The following is a 22,092-nucleotide window of genomic DNA, read 5'->3' as shown; positions in this document are numbered from 1 at the left end:
TTATTCAAAACCCTACCAGTTTTGAATATTCTCCCACCTCTGAGCTGAGCTAAGCGTGCGTTACTGTTGTTTATGTCATCAGAATGACTGCAGAGGAGGCCGTTCATGACCACAGAAACCTCCTCTGGCCTGAAAATGGGCACATTGTGCTGCGAGCGGACAGGGTCTGTGACCTCAGAGCGGTCTGCATACACAATGACACGGGCTGTTCGTCAGGACTGACAAAGCCAATCGCTCATGTCGCTCGCACTGTGGCCGCGCTCTGAGCCTTTAAAGGGCACGAATCAGCAGCACTGCCAACATCGACTTTTAAAATGAAAGCTGCCTCTATTAATCTTGTTTATGTTTGCCGTCCTGAAATTAAAAAAACTCCCACACAGACGAGTCTAAAAGTCAGACAATAAATTTATTAACAGTTTATCATGAAAAACAATAGAAAAATCCAAAAATTAAGTGCTCAGTCAGTTCAGTAAAATAAATACATAAATATAAAAATGGTAATAAAAACAGTTAGAAATAAGTCATTTTGCAGACTTAGTGTCACAATGCTCCCTGCCATTACCAAAGGCTTACGCGCCACATCTGTGTTCACATTTACAGTGGATGAGGCAGAAGAGCCACACAGATCAGCTGAACCTGTTTCCACTGGTTTTTTAAATTAGATGTCAGTCCTGTGATCCGTAGTTGTTCTGGTAACCAGGACTAAATCTGCTCAGTGCTTCCACAGACATTAAACGTAACGCAGGCTTAATACACATCAACACAAAAACAGAACCAATCAGCGTGTGAGGAGTGTTAGGAAGGCCAGCTGGTTGGTGCAGTCTGGTGCTCCAAGAACGACAAAAACTACAAAACCTACGTGTAACACGTTATCCAGTGTAGAGTGCGCTCACTAAATTCAAGGCTGTTTTATGTCTGCAATGACAACACGTGGCGCTGACTTGGCTGTATCGGTGATTTAGGCACAGTACCGGTGGAGGCACAAGGGAGCGACGCTTCACTGCACACTGGATGAACTTATCAAAGAGGAAACCTGCTCTAAAAGGGCAAACGATGGAAAGAAAACTGTGTTAGCAGTTGGCACATGACATTTCCCCAAGCTATATTTCTCTCTCTCTTTTTAACAATACACCTCTTGTTAATTTGAATTTATTCAAAGATCAAAATACGCTACATGTTATCCAGGAGTTAATTCCTGCACTGTCGCAGCTCTGCTGCCACCGCCATTCAACCACAAAGCAGCAGTGCCGCCCATCTAAAGCTGTGCTGTACACAAACCAAGACAGTGTTCCTGCTTTAAAAAACAGACACCGGGAGGAGATTCTCCTTCTTCCAGGGATGGTTAGGTTGCTGTCACGATGGCAGGGACCCGGATGGTGCTCGGAGCTGCCTGATTTTCATTCTCCACCTGATAGGTGACATCAGGGCGAGCGGTCGCCGCCTCCTCCTCCACGCGGTCAGTGATCGGCTCGTCCACCTCTTCCCGGGATCGTAGCTGTTCGAAGGATCTCTCAGCTTCTTCTGACAGACGGTTTTCCTCTTTCTCTTCCTCCCTCTGACCAAATGACACAAACATGTTTTTAAATGACACAGAATAATCATGAACATCGTCTCTGAATTAGACAGCTTCCTACCTCTTTCTTTATCCTGTAGTACTCATCAATGGCGTACTGATATTTGGCTGATGTTATCCCAAACAGGGAGGCCATCCTCTCCCCGAGGTAGTCGCAAGCTGTGGAAACAAAAGGAATACGTGGTTATAAAATACAAGCTGATCAAGTCACGCAGCAGTGAGTCAGGTTTTAAGTGTTAGCCAGCTTTGGTCGGCCATTCACAGCTGGCTGTCAGCTTCATCAAGCGGTGACCTCGAGCTGGCACGTCGCACAGTTTGCAGCTGAGTGCAAATTGGCTAAGATGAGAATTAGCACCTCCGAGTCAGAGGTCACGGTCCTGTCAAACTGCCCGACGACAGCCGCCTCAAGTGAAAGAGTTCAAGAACCTCACAAGCAGGGGGTGGAGGGATGAAAAAGAGGATTGGCAGGTTGATGGTGATGCTGACGCCGTACCTGTCCGTTGTGATAAAGCTGGACTGTGTTAGACCCGCCCCTCCTATATCACTGGACAGTGTTGTGACAGGAGCTCGTCTGTGTTGTATTGTATTGTATTGTATCTTTATTTGTTTCAGACATATAAAACAAAAAACAATATATACACACTACATATATTTTCATTTACAGATACGAATATATATGTAGATATACACACACACACGTATGTGTTCAGATAAACAAAAAATATATAATGAAATAAAACAAAATCGTCTGACATAATGTAACAATGTTTGGACTGTGTTCGCTCTTCAGTCGTGAATCTGGTTTCTCCTACAGCAGAACGCAAAGCAAGCTTCTTTAATTTATCACTGCGTAGTGCTGCGATATTTTGCACGCGTATAGTATTGATAGAGGAGCACCAAATACAGATATCTTATTAAATAAATGTCAATACTACGAAGAACACCACCATGCTGACATAATGTTAGCCGAGCCCCTGAAACACCACAAAGCTACCTGCTGATTCAGAGCTCTGTCTCTCGCTGTCTGTTCATTTTCTGACACTCTGCAGCCGACTGCAACTTGTGGCGATTAAATGATTGGCCGCAGTTTGAAGGTGTTGCTTTTGATGACAAGGCGAGGTAACTGCTGTATTATGATAAACATTTCACTGCCAACTTGACACCATAAATCACAGAGTGATAGCAGACTGACTCCATCGTATGGCAACATTTATGGCAGGTGTAGCGACAGTGCTGGCCTGCTTGACAATCTCATTCTGTAGCGAAAGAAAAAAACCCAAACTGGAGCAAAAGATACAGGCGACTGACAAATGACGTGATGGGTAATATAACAGAAGGTTCCCCAATATCCACTAACAGTCAGATGCTAGCCACAGCGTCATCTGGAATAAGCGAGTGGCATCATGTGTGCAGAAACTGAGGCGGAGCCAGTGCATGTTATAGAGATTAAGCTCTCAGCCAGGTTAGGAAGGCCTCGGTGTCCCGCCTGGAATACTTGATGTGGAGGAAGACTGCTAAATAAAACGGATGGGCAGCCAGTTTAAAGCAGTTTTAAATCAATTTACACAATCTTGGTTTAGAAACTGATGGCTTGTTGCTTGTTCTGTAACACTGTGGAGCTGAAACACATCTGTAACGACCCGCTACTGGGTGAAAATGATAACATCCAAATATAAAATAACCGAGGACGCTGCAGTAAATTGTGTAAGACTCTGTTTTATTTTTTATCAAGACTTCTTCTTCAGGAAAACTTTCAATTGTGGCAGAACATCCATAATTGACTATTAGGACTAAAATTTCACATTTATGAATAAGCAAGTTAAGTAACCGCATCCTGGAGGTGATCTGAACCTGTGCAAAACCAATAATCTCCTAAAATGAAAAGATATATGCAAATCACTGCTTTTTTTTTTTTTATTTCTGTGAGAAATAAGAGGTAAATATTATCAGCAATATTACCGCTTTTCCAGTTTCTATTAAACCTCTGCAACATTTCCTAAAATAAGAGCCTAAGTGATGCGATGCATAGTAAAACTAAGATGACATATGCAGTTCCAAAGTCAGAAGTGTCCTAAAGAGTTTAATAAAGCATATGTAAAATAAATGTTGCTACACAAACCTGAGATGGTGGACGTAGCCGCTCTCCACATATGGAACCAGAAGTAAGGCCCCCAGGTCATCTTTGACTGCAGCACGAATCAAATGTAACAGTTACTTAAGAACAAAAAGAGACGACACAGTTTCTGTTATCTAATCTACTGTCCGCTCACTGGTCCTCACCCTCACCGCATCGACCGGGGAGGACAGCAGGTCCTTCCTCTCCTGCTCCTTCTCCTCTCCATCGTCCTCCTCGTCTGTGCTGTACTCCTCCATCGTCTCACCGCTGGAAAAATGGATGATCCGCCGGGGTGCCTTCTCCTTCTGCTGCACTCCTTTATCCAGCTCCTCCAGCTCCACACTCTCAAAGTCGTTGGGAGGGTTTGGACTGTGATTCTGGGGAGACATAGCAAGGAAGCAGAGATATTCAGACTAAACAGCAGGTCAGTGAAATAAGAGAAACCAGGAGCTGGAAGGTGCCTTTGTGAACAAACACACATCACAAACAAACAAAAACGACAAATATCTAATAGTAACATCTTCACCAAGGAGAACAACCATGACACAGCTGACAAGTGACAACAAGCTACACTTTCATCGTTAGCAAGGCTGCTATCACCTCGCTAACGGCGGTAATTATGGAGGCGAGACTACCGACCGGCCGCACGTCCATGTTCCGTCCTATCGACACATTAACGTTGGTGAGATAGAGGGATATATCGGCCATTGTTGCGTCTTCTTTGTATCTCGGGATGCTCCGCCCACAGCAACGTCGCGCCTCCGTACGGCCCGGCCCGGAAGTGCCGTCACGCGCCTCGTGCGCGTAACGGTCACGGCGCTTTTCACGACAAATATCAAAATAAAATATAAAAAATACATAAAAAGAAAATAAAAGGCGTCTTTACTGTTTGACAAACAGATATGTAAATATTCTGAAATCTTTCTGTAAATTATTGTCAGACTTGTTATGTATTTGTTGTGATTTATTTTATTTATATTGAATGTTTATTGTTAGATTTCATTTATAGTTTCGGTGTAACATTATAAAAAATATACATTACAACTACATGTTATTTTAACAAGGCTTTCCCCGCTGCAGCAGCAGCAGCAGAGAAATCACAGGATTCAAATAAAGGCGACTGTGATGAAGTTTCAGGGTCCTGGTTTTGTGCTCAGTGTCACGGAAACCAGAAAAGACCTGCCATTAAACTGGGATATCCGTGGATCAACCTAAATATCTAGGGGACATGTCAAACAGGAAGGCTTTTTAAAATTTTTATTTCAGACAAATATTGTACGGTATGTGTTAATATCACCTTTGCACTGTACTATAGTAGGTTTGCATTATTTACAGTTATACATAAATACATACATTTGATCTCCTATTTAAATTTTTGCTGACTGTCTGTCCTCACAAACACAGTGTTTATCAGCCACGCTGGTGGGACATCTGTGCTCACAGGCAGAGACACGTGCCCAAGATGGCCATATTAAGGATATTCACTCCCACTGACATTATCGAGCCAAGAGTAGAAGAAACAGTCTGAGAATTTAGATCACGCTGGGTTTTAGGCTCACAGGCATACACTGACCTCTTACACTGTTTATGACATAAAAGAGACAAACGAAAAGCATAATTGGTCCCCTTTGAACTCACATTTAAAGCCTTGACGCGATAGTGTTCTTTTTTCCAATCCTGGAATCAAAAGAATTAGTTCATGTAATCACAGACAGTGGAAGAAGAGAACATGTCCATAATATAGGACTAAATCTCAGCTATAGTTAAGAGAAAAAGAACATTAAAAAAGCTTTAAACTAATGTTAACCCGCGGATTAACCATGAATGAATTATTGAACAGCCTGCTGGAATATTCCAAGAGGCAAAGAATCTGTTAAAGTGGCTGTAACATTTCATTTTGAACCTTATTTCATGTATAAGTACATTATTATGGCCTATTATTATAAATTATCTATATTATTACCCTGCTGTGCAAAAGTCCCAGACCAACTGTATTTAAAACCAACGTTTTGCTGGGAACATAAGAACCAGCTACAGTGATTTATTGAAATTGGTTTGTACAATTCTAAAAAGCTTGAAAGTCAAATAGTTGGTAAGACCACCTTTATTCTTCAGCCTGAACTCTCTTAGTCAAGCTTCCGTGTAATGTATTTAGGTAGTCTTCAGGACTAGTTCTCCAGGCTTCTTGAAGGACATTCAAAGATCTTCTTTGGGTGCTGGCTGCCCTTTGTTTTGTTTTCTGTCGAGGATCCACGCTGCCTCAGTAATGATAAGATCTGAGTTCTGAGGGGGCCGATCCATGACTGATAGTTTTCCATTGTGTGGATTTTCTATCCTGGTATGATTTTACTGCATTGACAGTGTGTTTGAGATCATTGTCATGATACAAAATGAAGCCATCTGCAATCAGATGCTCTCCTGATGGTGCTGCAGGATCAAAATCTGACTGTACCTTTCTGGGATCATACGTCCATCAAATTTGACAACATTCCCAACACTACTGGCTGACCGCAGTCTCAAACCATGACAGAGCCTATACCGTGGTTTACAGATGGCTGTAGGCACTCAGTGTTGTACCTCTCGGCTGACCTCCTCTGGACATACTGATGACAATTTGAACCAAAAATGTCAAATTTGGATTCATCACTGCATTGTCACTCATTTTCAGTCTAGTTTTTGTGTATCTTGACATACACTCACCCCTTTGTCCCAGTTAACAATGGCCTCTTGACAGCCACCTTTCCACTGAGCCCATAAGGCTTCAGTGAACAGTAGACGGATAGTCTGCTGTAGATAGTTTTCTTTAGGCCTGACACTTCTGCTTTTGTCCCCCACCTGCCCTCCACACCATGCAGAGATGTTTCAAGTTTTCAGTTAATAGCTCTTTGACTGTGGGAAAAATACTATCTTATGTCTGTCAAACAGTTTTATCTTTGGCATTTTTCAATGACTTTGGAAAAAATGAAAACAAATGACATGTTTTTGTTACAGTAACATAGCGACAATTTAAAATTCTTCACTAAGTTATCTCAAACGTCTGTGTCTTTGCAAGAAAAATATAAAGACATGACTGGCGGCTTCTGCACAGCACTTTACACTGATGGCACTTTGAATACGTTTAACAGCTGATAGAACTCTGACTGCATCATCTCTGCTTGTGATTGGTCCCACTCATGAAATTACATTTTCAACCAGTAGATGTCAGTAGACATTCATCCAACTCTCTGAGGCAGCTGTGCAATTGAATCGGTGGTGAATTATTTGGCTCTGGGTGCCAATTTATACAAATCACGAGCAGGAACCTGAATATCTGCACATCGAATAATCACTCATCCTGTTTAGTCACGAATTCCCTCCCTGGGTAGCTGAAAAAAGAAATCACTTCAACAGGAAGGATTTGCTCAGGGGGCCAGCAGCCACTAACTCTCACAGCTATGATGTCATGAGATCTAAAAGCTAAAGTCACCCCATAAAAAATCCCTGTCTGCCTCATTTTGTGACTTCACAAAAATGTTTGCTTGAGGTCGGAAATCAGCTTCATTTAAAAACAGTTTTATTAGTTCTGAGCCAAACTAGACTACCTCATATCTAGAAAGTCCCTCGATCCTCTCACGCTAAGGTTCTTTTAACATCCTCCTCCTTTTCTGTGGATATTGCTTTTGCCCTCTCGCGGGATTCACAGCTTTACCTCTTCCCACCTAGTTTGCTTGAAATAGAGCAAATCATAAATTGTCTCGCTGTTTTTCATTTGTTCAGTCTTGTTTCCCATTAACAGCGGACAATAGCACTTAAACAGGCCATTTGTAATCTGTCACACGATTACTCAGGTCGGCTGCTGGAAATCAGATAAAACATTGTGGAAAATTATGGAAAAGGTCACTGCTGTTAGAAGTTGTTACATATTGTTTCACTGCAGATCCAAGAATCTGCTACCACACTAAGGATTTTTGTATTATACCTGCTCCAATAAAGCACTAATTAACAGAGGTGGGGGGATCAGTCCAAATATCGATAGCACTGATACCTACGCTGATACTAGCAGAATAGGATACTTTGTTTCTGTCCTTTAAGTTCAGTAAACAGCACAGTGAACTGTGCTAAATTATTCTTACTGTTGGAAATGAAAAATGACAACATAAACATGCAGCATGGAACATGTCGAACCTTTTTGTGTTGACTGTCATGTTTATTTTCTTTAAAGCTTATAGCACATTTGAACAACAGAAGCTGCGTTAGACACATTTACATTCCAGGGCTCCAAAAAACCCAGTTTCAAAATTAACCAAGGTGTGTTTAACTAATGTTAAATAAACTAAATGTGTCCAGAATTTCCAAATTAATGATGATTCATCTCGTGACCCTCATCTCCCTACATAAGCTGTGTAAGCTCTTTAAAGACGGGATCTGTGTTTATAGCAAAATTTGCATTGCTGCACAGCACTACTTATTAAATAAGTAGGTACAGTTTAAAAGTTATTTTCATTTTTTTTACTTTGTCTTTAAAACTTGAGAGAGATCGAGGCTTTGGATTTTCTACAGAGAGAGCACTTAAAATTTTTTTTTTTTGACTGGATCCTCACCTTAAATTGTCCTCTCCAGGATTCAGTTGGAAGTGGCATGAAATCACCTGTGTCGGGCTGGCTGGGGAGCTGTTGTTTCATGCTGATCTGATTTGATTGGCTCGTGCTCCACTCCTGCCGGGAGCCAACACCGAGAGGGTAAACAGTCCCGGATTTGATTCAGCTGCACCAAATAAGGTGTTAAAAAAACAGCAGCCAAATAACAACCTGCGTTTGTGGATGTGTTCACCTTTTCTGGCTTTGAGAGAAGCTGTTCGCGCTTTAAATAAGGACTCACTGATTTGACTTCCCGGACTGGATAAGAGCATATTTATGAAATCAGTTCCAGTATAATCGCAGATATTAGGACTGCGCCGAGCTATTATTCTCCTCGCTAAGGAGTGCATTGTCTCAGCTTTTCATGATGGCATCCATATTATGGCATGCTCTCTCTCAGCGATGTCCCTTTTACACCCGGAGTGATATGAGCTCTGCTGTCGAGATGAATCATCCCTCTCGCTGGCCCATTGCTTCCAGATAGTTATAGCTTTATACGGCCTCGCGCATACCTTTCATTGAGGTTGTAGGAGTGCCGTTAACGGCTCTGCAAAACACGGGAACAGACAAGGGAGATCTTGAGAGGTGATGATTCAACCAAGACAGCTGAAATAAAAATACGCTGTCTGACACATGGTTACGTGGCAGAAATGGCTTAAATCCACATGCAGAGTCTGGCTCACTGCTGGGACTCTCCAAACTCTGGCGTTAACAGCACATTCAGACTCTAACTTTTAGATTACTTAGACTTCTTTTATTCACTAATCGCATAAACTCCACAGTCCGTGTACCAAGGAGTGAGTGGCCAGGCTCACACTTACACATGTCAGGCCCAAAGTCTCTATTAAAGCTCCCCTACCATCTAAAAATGGAAGTAAATGAAACGGCACCTGTAAGCCTCAGAAATACATTTGGAAACTTTTTAAAACTGATATCCGAATTATTCCATAATTTAACCTCCGCAACACAAATGGATCTCCTTTTAACCCCCTTCTGTTTTCTAGCTTTTTGCACAGTGACACTTTAAATACCCCCACGCTGCAATCATCTGTGCTCCTCTGGTTTGAAAATCAGAAAAGGGAAACGGTACATTTTTGTAGGAGCGACTTTGATTTTGTTTGGAAAATTATTTGCACTATCTAACAACAGCCTCATTAATATGGCTCCTTTTTGGTTTTTTGTAGTAAGTTGCAGCAGTTTTAAAGGTTGATCTCCAAACTTCTACACGGTGACAAATGTAAGGACGAGTTTAAAGCTTCACTCGACTGAGACAGAACTGTTGTTTCATGTGAATTTATGATCAGGTAAAATGTTACTGCATGACCTGAACTGGAAGTTAAAACACCATTTTTATATATAGAAAAGCCATAAATATAGTTTTCTTTTTGGGCTCCTGAACCCTCGAATATCTGTATGTGAGACTATAATAATGTCACTTTGTCATTGTTGATGTTTAGTATATGAGGCAGGCGGTGGAAGGGTAGCTAAGCTGTTTCCATGTTCTCAAGATTTAAAGATATAAACAGAACATTATTAGGAAATTATGAATTATTCTTGCTTAGCATATATATCATGTTTCATAATAATAAAACCAACCTTTATACACCCTGTTGTTAAGACAACAGGGTGTATAAAGTATAAGGGCTCAATAAGTTGCTTATAGGACCACCTTGTGTCTCCCTCTTATATTTTATATTCCCCTTGCTATAAGAGCTGTGTAGCACCAAAATTTCTCATCTGTGGGATAATAAAGGTTTATTCTATTCTATTCTACTCTATACATGCGCCTGCACTACTAGACTGTTTAGTTTGGATGTTTCAGATAATTTTTCTGATTTTTTTGACATTATTTAAAGACCAGCACACGTGAGTTTAGAAAGGGATGTGATCGTCTTCCCAGCTTTGAATGTTACGCTGTGATTTCAATAAGAAAACCAGGCTGTGGTTTCTGACAGTGAAAAGTATGAGTAGCAGGTCTGATGCTTTTTTAATTTTATTTCTACCATTGTCTCATGTTAACTTGTTATTCGTCAGCTTAGCATGAGGATTCATATTTAGAAATGTGATGCGTGCCACAGTCATCACCCATGTGGTTTGTAGCCGCCAGCGCGAGGCTAACCTTTCAGCATCTTTTAGCACTAAAGTAGAAGGTACATGAGCAGCTCACATTTTAGATCAGATGCATTTGTCCATTTGCATTTGCTGTGAAGCATTATATGATGATTTTTTTCTTTTTTTAGTTTAGAAGTCTTATTACGTCACAAAAAGCTCTTTTTGATATTTATCTGCCATTGTGGAAAGTTTTCTGGGGCTCAGTGAGGCAGAAACTGACCAGTGTTCCTTTATCCATCAGTTCTGGTTATATGCTTATAGAGGCACTGCAGCAGAAACGTAGCCACCTTCTGAAAGGAAAAATATTTCATGAGTCTTTTCAGTCTGCTTCGACGCTCCATTCCCTTCACTAATGACAGTCACAGTAGTCAGCCAGCGAATGAATCACTCACTTTTCTTCAGCTCGCATTAACTCCTCGCTCATTGTCGCACTTTAACAAATGTCTTAGCACCTCCCCGGCAGTTATTGTGCTCTGCCCGTATTTCAGCTCAAGGTTAGCCACACTGAAAGGCTGAAGTAGTGAACGGTGACATTCCCTGTCATACAGCCGAACTACTCCTTCCCACTGGATATAATACTAATCAACCACCAGAGTTATGTCCAAGAAATAATCCCTTCTTCTCTGTGAAAAAGGGAATTAAAAGATGTACTCAAAACTTCTGTAGCCATACGTGACAGACAGTCCAAGTCAAGCATGCATTAAGCTTAATTCTGTGTGACCGCAATGCAGTGTTCAGTTAAGATTTATGAATAGTGCTGTCGCCTCTGTCGAGCTTCTTATTCCTGCTTACAGCAGTTTATTGTGACACATTTATTTGAAGGTTTGTTATCATTTCTGAAACACAATCAGTCATAAAAATATTTGCACAGCACGATCGTTAGCACAGTTTCCTCACAGCAAGAAGGTCCTGGGTTCAAATCCACCATCTGGCTTTTCTGTGGGAAATTTGCATGTTCTCCAGGTACTATGGCTTCAAAGACATGCAGTTACTGGGGTTAGGTTAATTGGTGAATCCAAGAACGTGAATATGAACGGTGGTCTGTCTCTATGTGTTAGTCCTGCAATGGCCTGGTGACCTGTGCAGGGTGTACCCTCCCTCTCAGGTAGTTGGGATAGCCTGTAGCCCCGCCCATGACCCTGCAATGGATACGCACAAGAAGATGGAAGCTAAATATCATAGGGAGAAAAGAAATGTTATGAAATTTTAAAAAAAAAGAAGTTTATATTATAGAGTTTTTAAGAAGTAAAAATGGGAAGTTCACCAATCTGCAATTAACTCCACCTGGAAATTGTTGAACAACTTCAGAGTAACATTCCTCAATTTTAAATTATAAAAACTTTAATCTATAAAACATCATTCAGAGTCTGAGAATATGGAGAAATCTCTGTGGGAAAAACACACGGCTTCTCTGGACCAAATCTAATTTAATATGGACCAAAGAGAAGTGGAAAACTGCTCTGTGGGCAGATAAACCCACATTTTAAGTTCTTTTTTGGAAAGAGTGGACAGCACATTCAGTGCCTATGGAACTGGCAGCTTGCAAAAGGCACCAGTAATGCTGACAGTTATATACAGGTGTTACAGGAACATCTGTTCCCATTCAGATGATGTCTTTTTTCATGGAAGGCCTTGGCTTTGTAGTAGAAAAGTCCAGGTGCTGAACTGACCTGCCTGCAGTGCAGCACATTCACCAATTCAAAGCATTTGGATCATCATGAAACAAAATATGCAACAAAGACGACCCTGGACTGTAGAGCAGCTTAGAACAGCGATAAGAATGGGACAATATTCCTCTCCCAGAAATTCACCAAATCCCGTTTGCGGACTGTTAAATAAGGGGGATGCTACACTGTGGTGTTAGTAATGTTTTTCACACAACGGTCCATTAAATGAAGTTTAAACATGTTTTCTATGCTCTATTCTGAATAAAATACAGATTTACAATATTTATTGCTTTCCATTTTTATTCCCATTTTTCACAGCATCTCAACTATTTTGGAATTGAGACGTATGATAAATTTAAGCAAAGCACCATGCTGGTACTAAAATACTGTTACCAGCTTACCAAATGACGAAACAGCATATGACTAAGGCACCAAATGCTCCCAAGGCACCTGGAATGCTATTCGGAGCATTTTATGCTTTGTGGTGTGTTGTTTCACATCATGCATTTGGGGCAATTGACATTGCTAGCCCTATTCTGAACCCTTGCATGTCATGTAACACTATGAAAAGTGATAAATGTGCAGATATAAGACACAAAAAACACTGGAGGTGGTGCAAAATTTGCTGACATCACATGGATCCCATAAGCCTATATCATCCACCGAATAACGGACTACAAAACTGTCTGATGACGCGCCAAAAAGTAGTCCACCCAGACCATCTTCCATTGTGTCCTGGATGTTTGTGGTCTAGAGAAAAATAAGAGGCCAAGTGAGCTGAGAGTGCTCACAGAAATGCTTTCCTTCTGCTCAGCCTGAGTAACATTATTAAAAATAAAAGCAAACAATTATTTAAACATCAGCTGGAATCACATACGACAGCTGCTTATTAAACATTTGCAGCTTTGATCACACTGGGACTCCTGCTAAAAACGGCTATTTTTTAAAATTTATTTATTTTTGCTTTAATGGGATCATTTACAGCAAATATGTTACAGATTTGTACTTCATAGCACAGTCACATCTGCAGTTTGTGTCATGCTTTTGTAGGCAGATACAGTTCCACCAAAGTTATAAATGAACTCAGGTACACGCAGATGTGTGTTTAAAACATGTGTTTAACCGTAGAGATAGATTAAGGATATCGTGGCCGTCAATAAATAGCATTGTTGAGGAGTCTATGGCATAAAATACAATGAGATAATTAGAAAGATAATAGAAAATTATTCTGATAATTCTGGGTGTGAAATGTCTCCACAGCTGCCTGCACTTCTTTCCTATTTACTAGATTATGTATCATAGTAAATATGAGTGATATAGCACATATAGCACATGAGTGATTGAAGTGGGAGGACAGTGTGAGCGCAGCCACACACCCGTTCGTCTGATAATCATCAGGAAGGAAGTTTGTGTGATTTTCAAATCAGGAATTTAAAATAGAAAAACTACAAATGACACGTGCACAACTTGCACCATATTTAACATAATCATTATTCAAAGAAAAAAACATGTTTAAATAGCATCTCTTGATCATTTAATCAATGCAGGGCCCCGTACTATTCAGCTGCAGCTTCAGTACTGCTTTCAGGCTGTACGTGTTGCTCGTCTGCTTCTAAATGTTAAAAAAACAGAAGGACGATTTCTAACTGACATGTAACACTAACACGCGGCTCGTGGTGAGGGCTAGCTGGCAGCAGCTTTCAGACAGCTTACCATCTCTGCTGCGATGCCACTTGGCAACTCGCAAGTTCTGTATTTTGAATGTGTGGCTTCGGGCTTCCTCCCATCCTACCAGCATGTGCGCACCACAGGTATCCACGCCCGCTCATCAGAACTAAACACACCGGTGGGGAGCTCAAGGATGGCGTTTAGCTACATTAACATGATCACTACCTTAGATGAGCACCTAAATGTCCTTAAAACTACTTAGGAACAAGGACACTTGTTCACTCAAGAACTTGCTTGAGAATGAGCTATTTAGCAATTAGCAGTTTTTCCAAATGTGAATGTAGTTGATAGCACTTGGCTAGCACGTCCAAATATAAAGAAATGTTGCCTGAAAAAGGTCCCACAGCTATATCACGATACACAGGGCAATATTTAACTCCCTGCTTTATGTTAGAGGCAAACAAGCATAGCTATTAGAATCAGCATAAAGCTCGACAGTGCACATTATCATAACAGTACGCTAATAGGACCTTTAAAAGAGCTTACATCAGAGTAGCATATGACAAGCAGCAGGTAGGCGCAGGCAGGTCTGACTTTCTGTAATACAAGAGCACAAAGGAAATGAGGCAGCATCTCCTCAGTGAAAGAGGGGGAGAGAATATTAAATACTATTTCACGGGATATTTGGGCACCAGCTGTGCTGATAAAAAAAAAAAAAAAAAGGCTTTCATTGCTTACTCTGCTTTTGTGTGGATTTTGCAAGCAGTGAAACCACAGCAGAATGAAAAGCTAGAAAGGGTGTCACCGGGTTTATGTGCCTTTTACATTTTGGTGGCATTCGTGCTGCGGTAGATGCATTTGAATTGTTAATAGAGCGCAACCTATGATGCAAACCCTCCCAAAACATCCAACCAAGACACACAGGCGTGTTTCTTCCATCTCTAGGTGTCTGTAATGAACAAGCTTGGCTTAATCAACAACACCTCATCTAAAGGAGGAAAAAAATAAGGCAGCATTTGTGTGTCCTAATCACTGCCTCTGACTCTGAGGTGTTTATCAGCTCTGATCCATCTTCCTCTGAGGGAAACTGCCTATCACAGAAATTCATTTTCCCATGTTTGCATTCTGAGTCCACACATCAAAACATCCAGTTAACTCAGGGCCTCGCTGTTTGCATGGGTATATTAATGCAGCTCATTACATCTGAATCAACAGAGCAAAAAGGCAAGGATATAAGATTATTCGCTAAAAGCAGAATTTAAAAAAAAGTACTCAGAGGGAAAGAAACTTATTTGTGAGCTAAGGCACTCTGATTCATCTTTATGCATTTGAAATATTTCCTAGTTCAAACACCTTAACTCAAAATACCTTTCAGGGCAAGCTCGAATACGTTTCATCTGTGCCCCAGGTGCTGATCGAGTTGCTGGCATTACAGACATCAAGTGATAAATGTGAAACGTGCAATACGTTAAAAAGACATCACTGTCTGGTTGGAATGATTTGCAGCTTTAGAAAAGATCCAGACGCCATAAATATGAAAACAAAGCACGACAATGAAGGGGAGTATGAATCTGTTCTAGCATGTTTTAGTGCGCAGTCAGCCAGACACATTTAGGAAGAGTCGATTTAGCCATGGTCAAGATGACCTGCTGAAGTTCAGAGCATCAGAACGAGGAAGAAAGGTGACTTTAGGGACTTTGAATGTGAAGCGATCTGCTGGGATTTTCTCTCACAAACACCTCGAGGGTTTACAGAGGAAATATCCAGTGAGCATTTTTCTGGTGCCAGGTCAAGGGAGAGTGGCTTGAATGCTGATAAGAGGGCAACAGTAACTCAAATAACCACTTGCTACATCGAAGGTATGCAGAACAGCAACTCTGAATGCACAGCACATGTCAAATCTTGAAACAGATGGGCTACAGCAGCAGAAGACACTGGGCTGTCACTCCTGTCAGCTAGGAACAAGAAACTGAGGCTACAATTCACACTGACTCACCGAAACTGCTGAAAAGAAGATTGGAAAAATGTTGCCTACTCTGATGAGTCTCGATTTCTGCTGCTGGTGTGATAGCGTGGGGGATAGTTTCTTGGCACACTTTGGGCACCTTAGTATCAACTGAACATTGTTTAAATGTCGCACCTGACTCGATAATTGTTGCTGACCATGTTCATCCCTTTAGACCGCTGTACCCATCTGCTGATGCCTGCTTCTAGCAGGATAACGCACAATGCCACAAAGCTCAAATCACCTCAAACTGCTTCCACAGTCACAGATCTCAAACCAACAGAGCACCTGTGGGATGTGGGTGTGAAGTAGTCAGACTTGAATGTCAAGGAAGGTGGTAGGGAAGCAGACATTTCAGGTTTCCACAGTGGACTCCATCATACGTGAAACTTAACAAAACTCCCCCCAAAGTACCTTAATCAACAAAACTCGAAAGTACATGGATGCAGTAACACAGCTCACGCCTCCCCCCTCATCTGAAGCTGGCAGAGACTGGTTATATATAGGCCCATCAATTTCCCCTCAATGAGTCCAGCCAGTACCACTCACTTGAACTGAGGGACCTAAAACTCTACACAGATGACAAAAAATGACAAAAATCTGCTCTCACTTCTAATTATCACATTTACACAACTAAACGGCTCTATTTACAAAAAAAAAAAAGTCTAACAAATCCCTTTAGACCTTGAAACAAACAAAAGGAAGCATTTCTATGGTAGAACAAACCCCCCCTCTTGGTTCCACCTGCTGATGTCATGTTTGACAAATCAGGAAATGCTAGGCGGGCTTTCCCTCACACCTGACCTACATGAAGACTGAAAAGAAAGAACAAAGGAAGTATGAACACATGTCAAAATCGGCAACATAATAAAATATAAAGAAACATGTAACTGAGTATTTGCTTTCATTTGCAGAATGTTTGTTTTGCCAGCAGCAGAATGTTTACACAAACAAACCCGGGATAGTTAGAGCATGTTACTTTGTTACTTTGTTACATTGTTACTTTGTTACTTTGTTACTTTGTTACGTTGTTACTTTAAATATAGAGACAGAATAATGTGCATAATGTTCAAAAACAAGTCAACACATCTGGGACAAGTGGAGAGCATTACAACTGCTCATCCACTTTGCCACAGTGGGAGCAGATTTGTATGATGGAAGTACAGCCAACAAATCTGCAGCAACAAATACTTCCAGCACCTTTCTGAACCTTATTGAAGAATTAACACAGTTCTGAGGGTGTACGGAGGTCTATCCTGAAATTATCAATCTAGTGTCCAGTGAGTGTTTGTATTATGTAAAAATGTCTCTTATTATGTTAAAGCGTAAGTGTACAAAATACATGGAAAGCAAACTGCATCATAATTTGTCTATTTTAATCAAAGAGATGACGCGGCGTTAAACTTCCAAGCTTAAACACAGCTGTCACACGGGGACCAGTTGGGCTGTTTGTGTCCAGATGTACTCTCAGATCAGTTCACATGGTTGAGCTTCTGATATATTTATCTTGTGAGTTGTTGTCAGGGGAAGCAGAAAGCGCATCGTGTTGGAATTCATGAAATAAAGAAGATGAAGCAGTGACAGTGCGGCAGCTGAAAGCGATCGTGACGTCCATCGTGAATTACATGGCCTCATGCAGCTCTCGGCAGTCGCCGTCTGCAGGTAAATCTATACTTTGCTTTAGAATGTTTCAGTAGCACCGGCTTACACTCGCAAATCTCTGTTTTTGTACCATTTGTGTTCATGTGATGGTCAAAATTCAAGATTCTTTATTTGTCACGTGCACGGTTATACAGGTATAACACTCAGTGAAATGTGACCTGACACGTCGACAGCTGTTACAGTCTCCAGTGTTCTTACAGAGACATATCATAGAGACATATTAATGTTTATACAGTAGAGGTATTGATCAATAGTGTAGGACTGATACTTTGTTTCTATCCTCTGGGTTCAGTATGTAGCTCCCTGGATTGTGATAAATGAATTATCTTTCTTGTCTGAACATTTTGACCCTCACAACTATTATTTTAATAGAAAATATCTCATTTAAACAACAGAATGTGCTGTGAGACACATTTACATTGTTACTTGTACTGGTATTAGTACTGGTAATATTAGTATCGGTATCTTGCCCTGTAGTTACTTGGTGTAGTACAGAAATCTGTAGTATTGCAGGGCTCTATTATAAAGTGTCTACAGTGCTTACGTTGAAATATTCCATTGTAACAAATCAGAGTTTTTCAGGTATTTTCTGTTTGATCAGCAGATCTCAGGATGTCATTAGTTTAATCAGTTTGTAAAGAAGACATTCTCCTTTGTTGCTCTGTCTTCATTGAATACATTACAAAGGGATTTACGGGTCTTGACATGCAGTCTTAAAAAGACATATAAATGATTTTGTGAAATCATCACTGGGAAACTGTAAAGCTTTGAAAATTTTAGCTATTTTATTTTTCATTTTTTCTTGTTGAGATTTTATTAAGCTGACTGGAACAAGTTTCTCTTGTAAACAGTTCAGCTGCATTTACATCTGGGTAACCTCATTACAGGCACCACTGAGGGTAGGGCTGCAGTGACTTAACTAACCTGCCAGGAGCATAGCTGGTGCCATGAAGTCGACTGTTAGCAATGCATCATGGAAATCCAGCTCAAAAAATACTTTTCACTCAGAAAATGTGCATTTAAAAAATGAATTAAGTGAGCGTCACAATCTAAAACTCCAAATAACCTTTGTTTTTATAAAAACCTAAATAATAAGAGCTGTACTATTGATTTTATTTTTTATTCCATTCTTGTGTTTTGGGAGCTAACAGGAAGTCCGCCTGTTTGGCCAGTGGAGGCCTCCATCATTGTGTCCATGTGTTCAGCTTAAAAATGACTTTAGTGTGAATCCTCTGGGGGCCAAGAGCCAAGAGTGACCACAGCTGAATGATGTTATTGACTTGGTGTATATCACGGGTGGATGTGACTGAGCTCCTGCGGACATTAGTCACACCCGTGTGGTAGCAACTCATCATTGATGGTTTCAAGCATATGACCTGTGAGCACAGACAAATCACAACAAAGGATCTGATACAGCCGCCTGTGTAGCTTTGTTAATTATTAAACTATATTAAAATTAAAAAACTAATAAGTTCTAATAAGAGTGAAGCCCTTTGCTGGAGTACACATTTTGTGGGCTTTTGACTGTATTTTGCACCACAGTGTGTTGCAGGTTGCTCAGAACAGATTGTGTCATTAGAGCGGTTGGTCATCATTAGCAATGAGATTGTTTACAGAATGTACTTGAATGAAATGTGATGATTAAATGTCTGTATTTAGGTTTATTGGTGTAACCCAGTAGAGATCAAATTGGGCTAAAATGAGTTAATTAATGCTAAAGTAGAACAGAATTTAACAATATTAATGTCACATGTACACAGGAAGACTTGAGAGCTCCCTCTAGTGGTCCCTAAAAAGGTTTAAGGCAATTCTGCTTTCTCTTCCCTTTTCAGACCTACAGCTTACGTCCATGTATTTTCTACACGCTGCTGTGTCCCTCGCTGGATTGCCAAGAGCCAAAAAAAGAGAAAAACTAGGTAGACCCAAGAATAATTGATCCAAAATGCAGTGACGGCGCGCTAACTTAAGCCTCAAGATTAATTTGGTCAATTAACAAGCAGCCTCTGCGGAAAAGAGCAGCAATGTAGTACAGATAATCTCGTAAAGTCATGCACCAACAACCTAAAACTGTTATTAATGAGAGAGGGTGATTCCCCAGCGCTCAGGTTTATTCAGATTCACGTTTTTACGGACTTACTGATACGCTCAGGCGCTGAAACAGCAAAAAGACACCCCACTGGCTCCAAACGTCCCCAGAAACAGTTTAAACTGCGAGGACCTTTTTCTGACACCATTCTGCATTAATACATACGGACAGACCCTTTTTCCTTGTAGGGCCCAACCACGATTGTTGCTGTGTCTAGACAACCCACACAGTTTAATCAGTTTTAAGCAGTTTTGGCCCTTCAGGCATTATGATACGATATTAGATGTTAGTCACCTGTGTTTGACAGCGCCTAGGGAGCAGTAAAAGCAGTAAAACTGTGTTGCAAGGCAGCCGTGTCTGTTTAGACAGCTGCTTTGGCTGAAATATATACATGATGGGCCTGATACCGTAAATGAAACCAATACTGAAGTGACAAAAATTCCAATTCTTATAATGTTCAGTTGTTCACACCTGCAGCAAATCAATGCCAATTAGACTCCTAAATCAAAATGACCAACTTCACAGTGTTATAGTACATTTACGGCTGGTACAACAACTGGCCTTTTATCAGCTGCCATGAATAGTTGAGCCCTTCATAACAACTACAGGGGTGTGGCTGCTTTGATTGACAGGTGTCCTAAGACAGCTGTAGGTGATCAGTAATCGTTATTCTTGGCGTCACACTTTGTAAACAGCAGATATGTTTAGGAACTTTTAGGAACTGATATTTTAGATAGCTTAGATCGACAACCTGTTCAAATATGCGAGTTTCAAGCTCCACAAATCTATAATAGAACGTCCGCACACATTCAGTTACAGCATTTCGGTCTGTGTGACCTTTGTCAGGTACAGAGACTATTTTCCCCAAAACTGTTTTCCTCTATGCACCTATCATTGGTTCAGATGTGCAGTTTCCTAAAAAATGAAAAAAATATACATTAAATATGCTGTTCCGACCATCTTTTATATACAGATGTCTACAGATAGGACTGTGTGGTGCTTTCAACACAGCTTTTATTTAGATTTTTTACTTTCTTATTGTTTCGTTACCACAAACACTGATTGGTGGCACGCTGCCATGCTTTATCACATTTCAGCCACAGCTAGCACAGGTAATCTTTCCTTTAGAAACTGTGGGGTTTTTAAACCATTCACTTATTCACTCATCATTCTTTCATTTGCAAATCTGCTTCCCACTGTGTCAATATTTGCGCTTGGCATTAATGCGCTGCAGCTGCATGCTCAAGTATTAAACAGAGGATGGAAGTAGAGACAGAGAGGAAGAAATTCACAAACCACTCGCTGTTCTGCTTTCTGACATCTGCGCCTTCTGAGCTCTTCACAAATCAGAACAGGCTGCCTCCTCTTCCTCAGACAGGTCTGAAGATGATGCGCTGTCAGAACATCTATCAATAAAACACATTTCGCACACACGCACACAACCTGACATAAAGATGAACGGCACACATCAGTGTTTCCATCTTCTGCTCCGTATGGGACCCTACGGAGGGGCCTCCGCTGCAAAGAGGAGCCAAGTTCAGTTCACGCTGCTCTGTCATGACCATAAAAATTATTGATAATAACTTATATGACATGTCTGCGCTCAGAGGAGGAGTTCTGAGAGATGCTGGAAATTTGGTGAGAAAAATGCAAAAGAAAACTCAAAGCAGGTGAAAGCAGCGGTTTTATGGCTCGTGCCCTGAAGTAGGCATCCAAGGTTAAGACCGCCGTCTCCCAACATCCTTGAGATGCTGGGAGTGTGTCTGAACAGAAAGCAGAACACAACACACACACATGCGCAGAAGTGTACATACTCAAAATCGGAGGATTATTTTCATTTCAACTCCACACAGACCTTATTACTCGTGAGCCCCTGATGTGTGACTGGCAAATAAAACAGGAAGCTGCAAAGAATGATGGGATCATGGGGCTGAAGGCTGACACACCTGCGCTGAACTCATCTGCAGAGGTGAATCTGGACCTGAAATCAGATCCAGATTCACTGTGGCTAAGCCCAGGATTAGTTTGTTGCAGCACAGCCTTGGTATTTGTGTGGGAGACTGAAAAAACCAACTTTTTAGCTGTGATTTGTTTGTCTGACTGTTTTTTAATGTATTTAATTTAATTTTCTTTAAAAAAAAGTAATTTGAGATAAAAAAGCGAACAAAAATAGGCAAAAATAACTCAGTTATTAATTATTCATGAATGATGAATAGAAATGTCTAATTTTATTTATTTGTCTTCAGGAAAAGTCCCAATTTATATAAAAAGCTTTTATCTTTCGTAATAAATAATACAAAATCCCATTATCGTCCTGGTGACTGTCAAAGCTAAAGGCACAATTCTCCTCACGGAGCTCAGTTCTGTGCACAAAAAAGCAAAGTGAACCGGGCTCCAGGTGAACTCTGGCAACCTTGGCATGCAAGAGCAGGCTGCACTTAAGTCCAGTGAGATGTTTACCTCTCCAAACTGGGTTCAACCTCGACAAATCTCCAAACCAGGGGTTACAGGAGGATACAAACAAAGACCGCAGAGTTCAAGGGCCTCAGATTGAGGCCAGAGAAATGTTTCTGTCACTGACCAACCA

The 22,092-nt window shown here is 40.9% G+C and overlaps 1 protein-coding gene across 4 annotated transcripts; it reads right to left on the bottom strand.

Annotated features, from left to right (window-relative positions):
- Positions 1–387: 387 nt before the first annotated feature.
- LOC309689199 (protein FAM177A1-like) lies at positions 388–4,474 on the bottom strand. Of its 4 annotated transcripts, none has more exons than XM_082505457.1 (5): positions 4,290–4,474; positions 3,854–4,066; positions 3,693–3,759; positions 1,635–1,732; positions 388–1,555 (listed from the first exon to the last, which is right to left on the bottom strand). In XM_082505457.1, the coding sequence occupies exons 1-5, from the start codon at positions 4,395–4,397 to the stop codon at positions 1,343–1,345; spliced, it is 699 nt and encodes a 232-aa protein (XP_082361583.1). In that variant the 5' UTR covers positions 4,398–4,474; the 3' UTR covers positions 388–1,342. The 4 variants fall into 4 exon arrangements, with proteins under 4 accessions (XP_082361583.1, XP_082361584.1, XP_082361586.1 ...); XM_082505458.1 differs by having other exon boundaries at positions 3,860–4,066; XM_082505460.1 differs by having other exon boundaries at positions 3,860–4,066; positions 4,329–4,473.
- Between the last annotated feature and the right edge of the window lie 17,618 nt (positions 4,475–22,092).

The sequence above is a fragment of the Aulonocara stuartgranti genome, assembly GCF_965226115.1.
Source record: "Aulonocara stuartgranti genome assembly, chromosome: 15".
Classification (NCBI taxonomy): Eukaryota; Metazoa; Chordata; class Actinopteri; order Cichliformes; family Cichlidae; genus Aulonocara; species Aulonocara stuartgranti.
The sequence above is the reverse complement of the archived record's forward strand: the minus strand, read 5'-3'. Positions and strand labels throughout refer to the sequence as shown.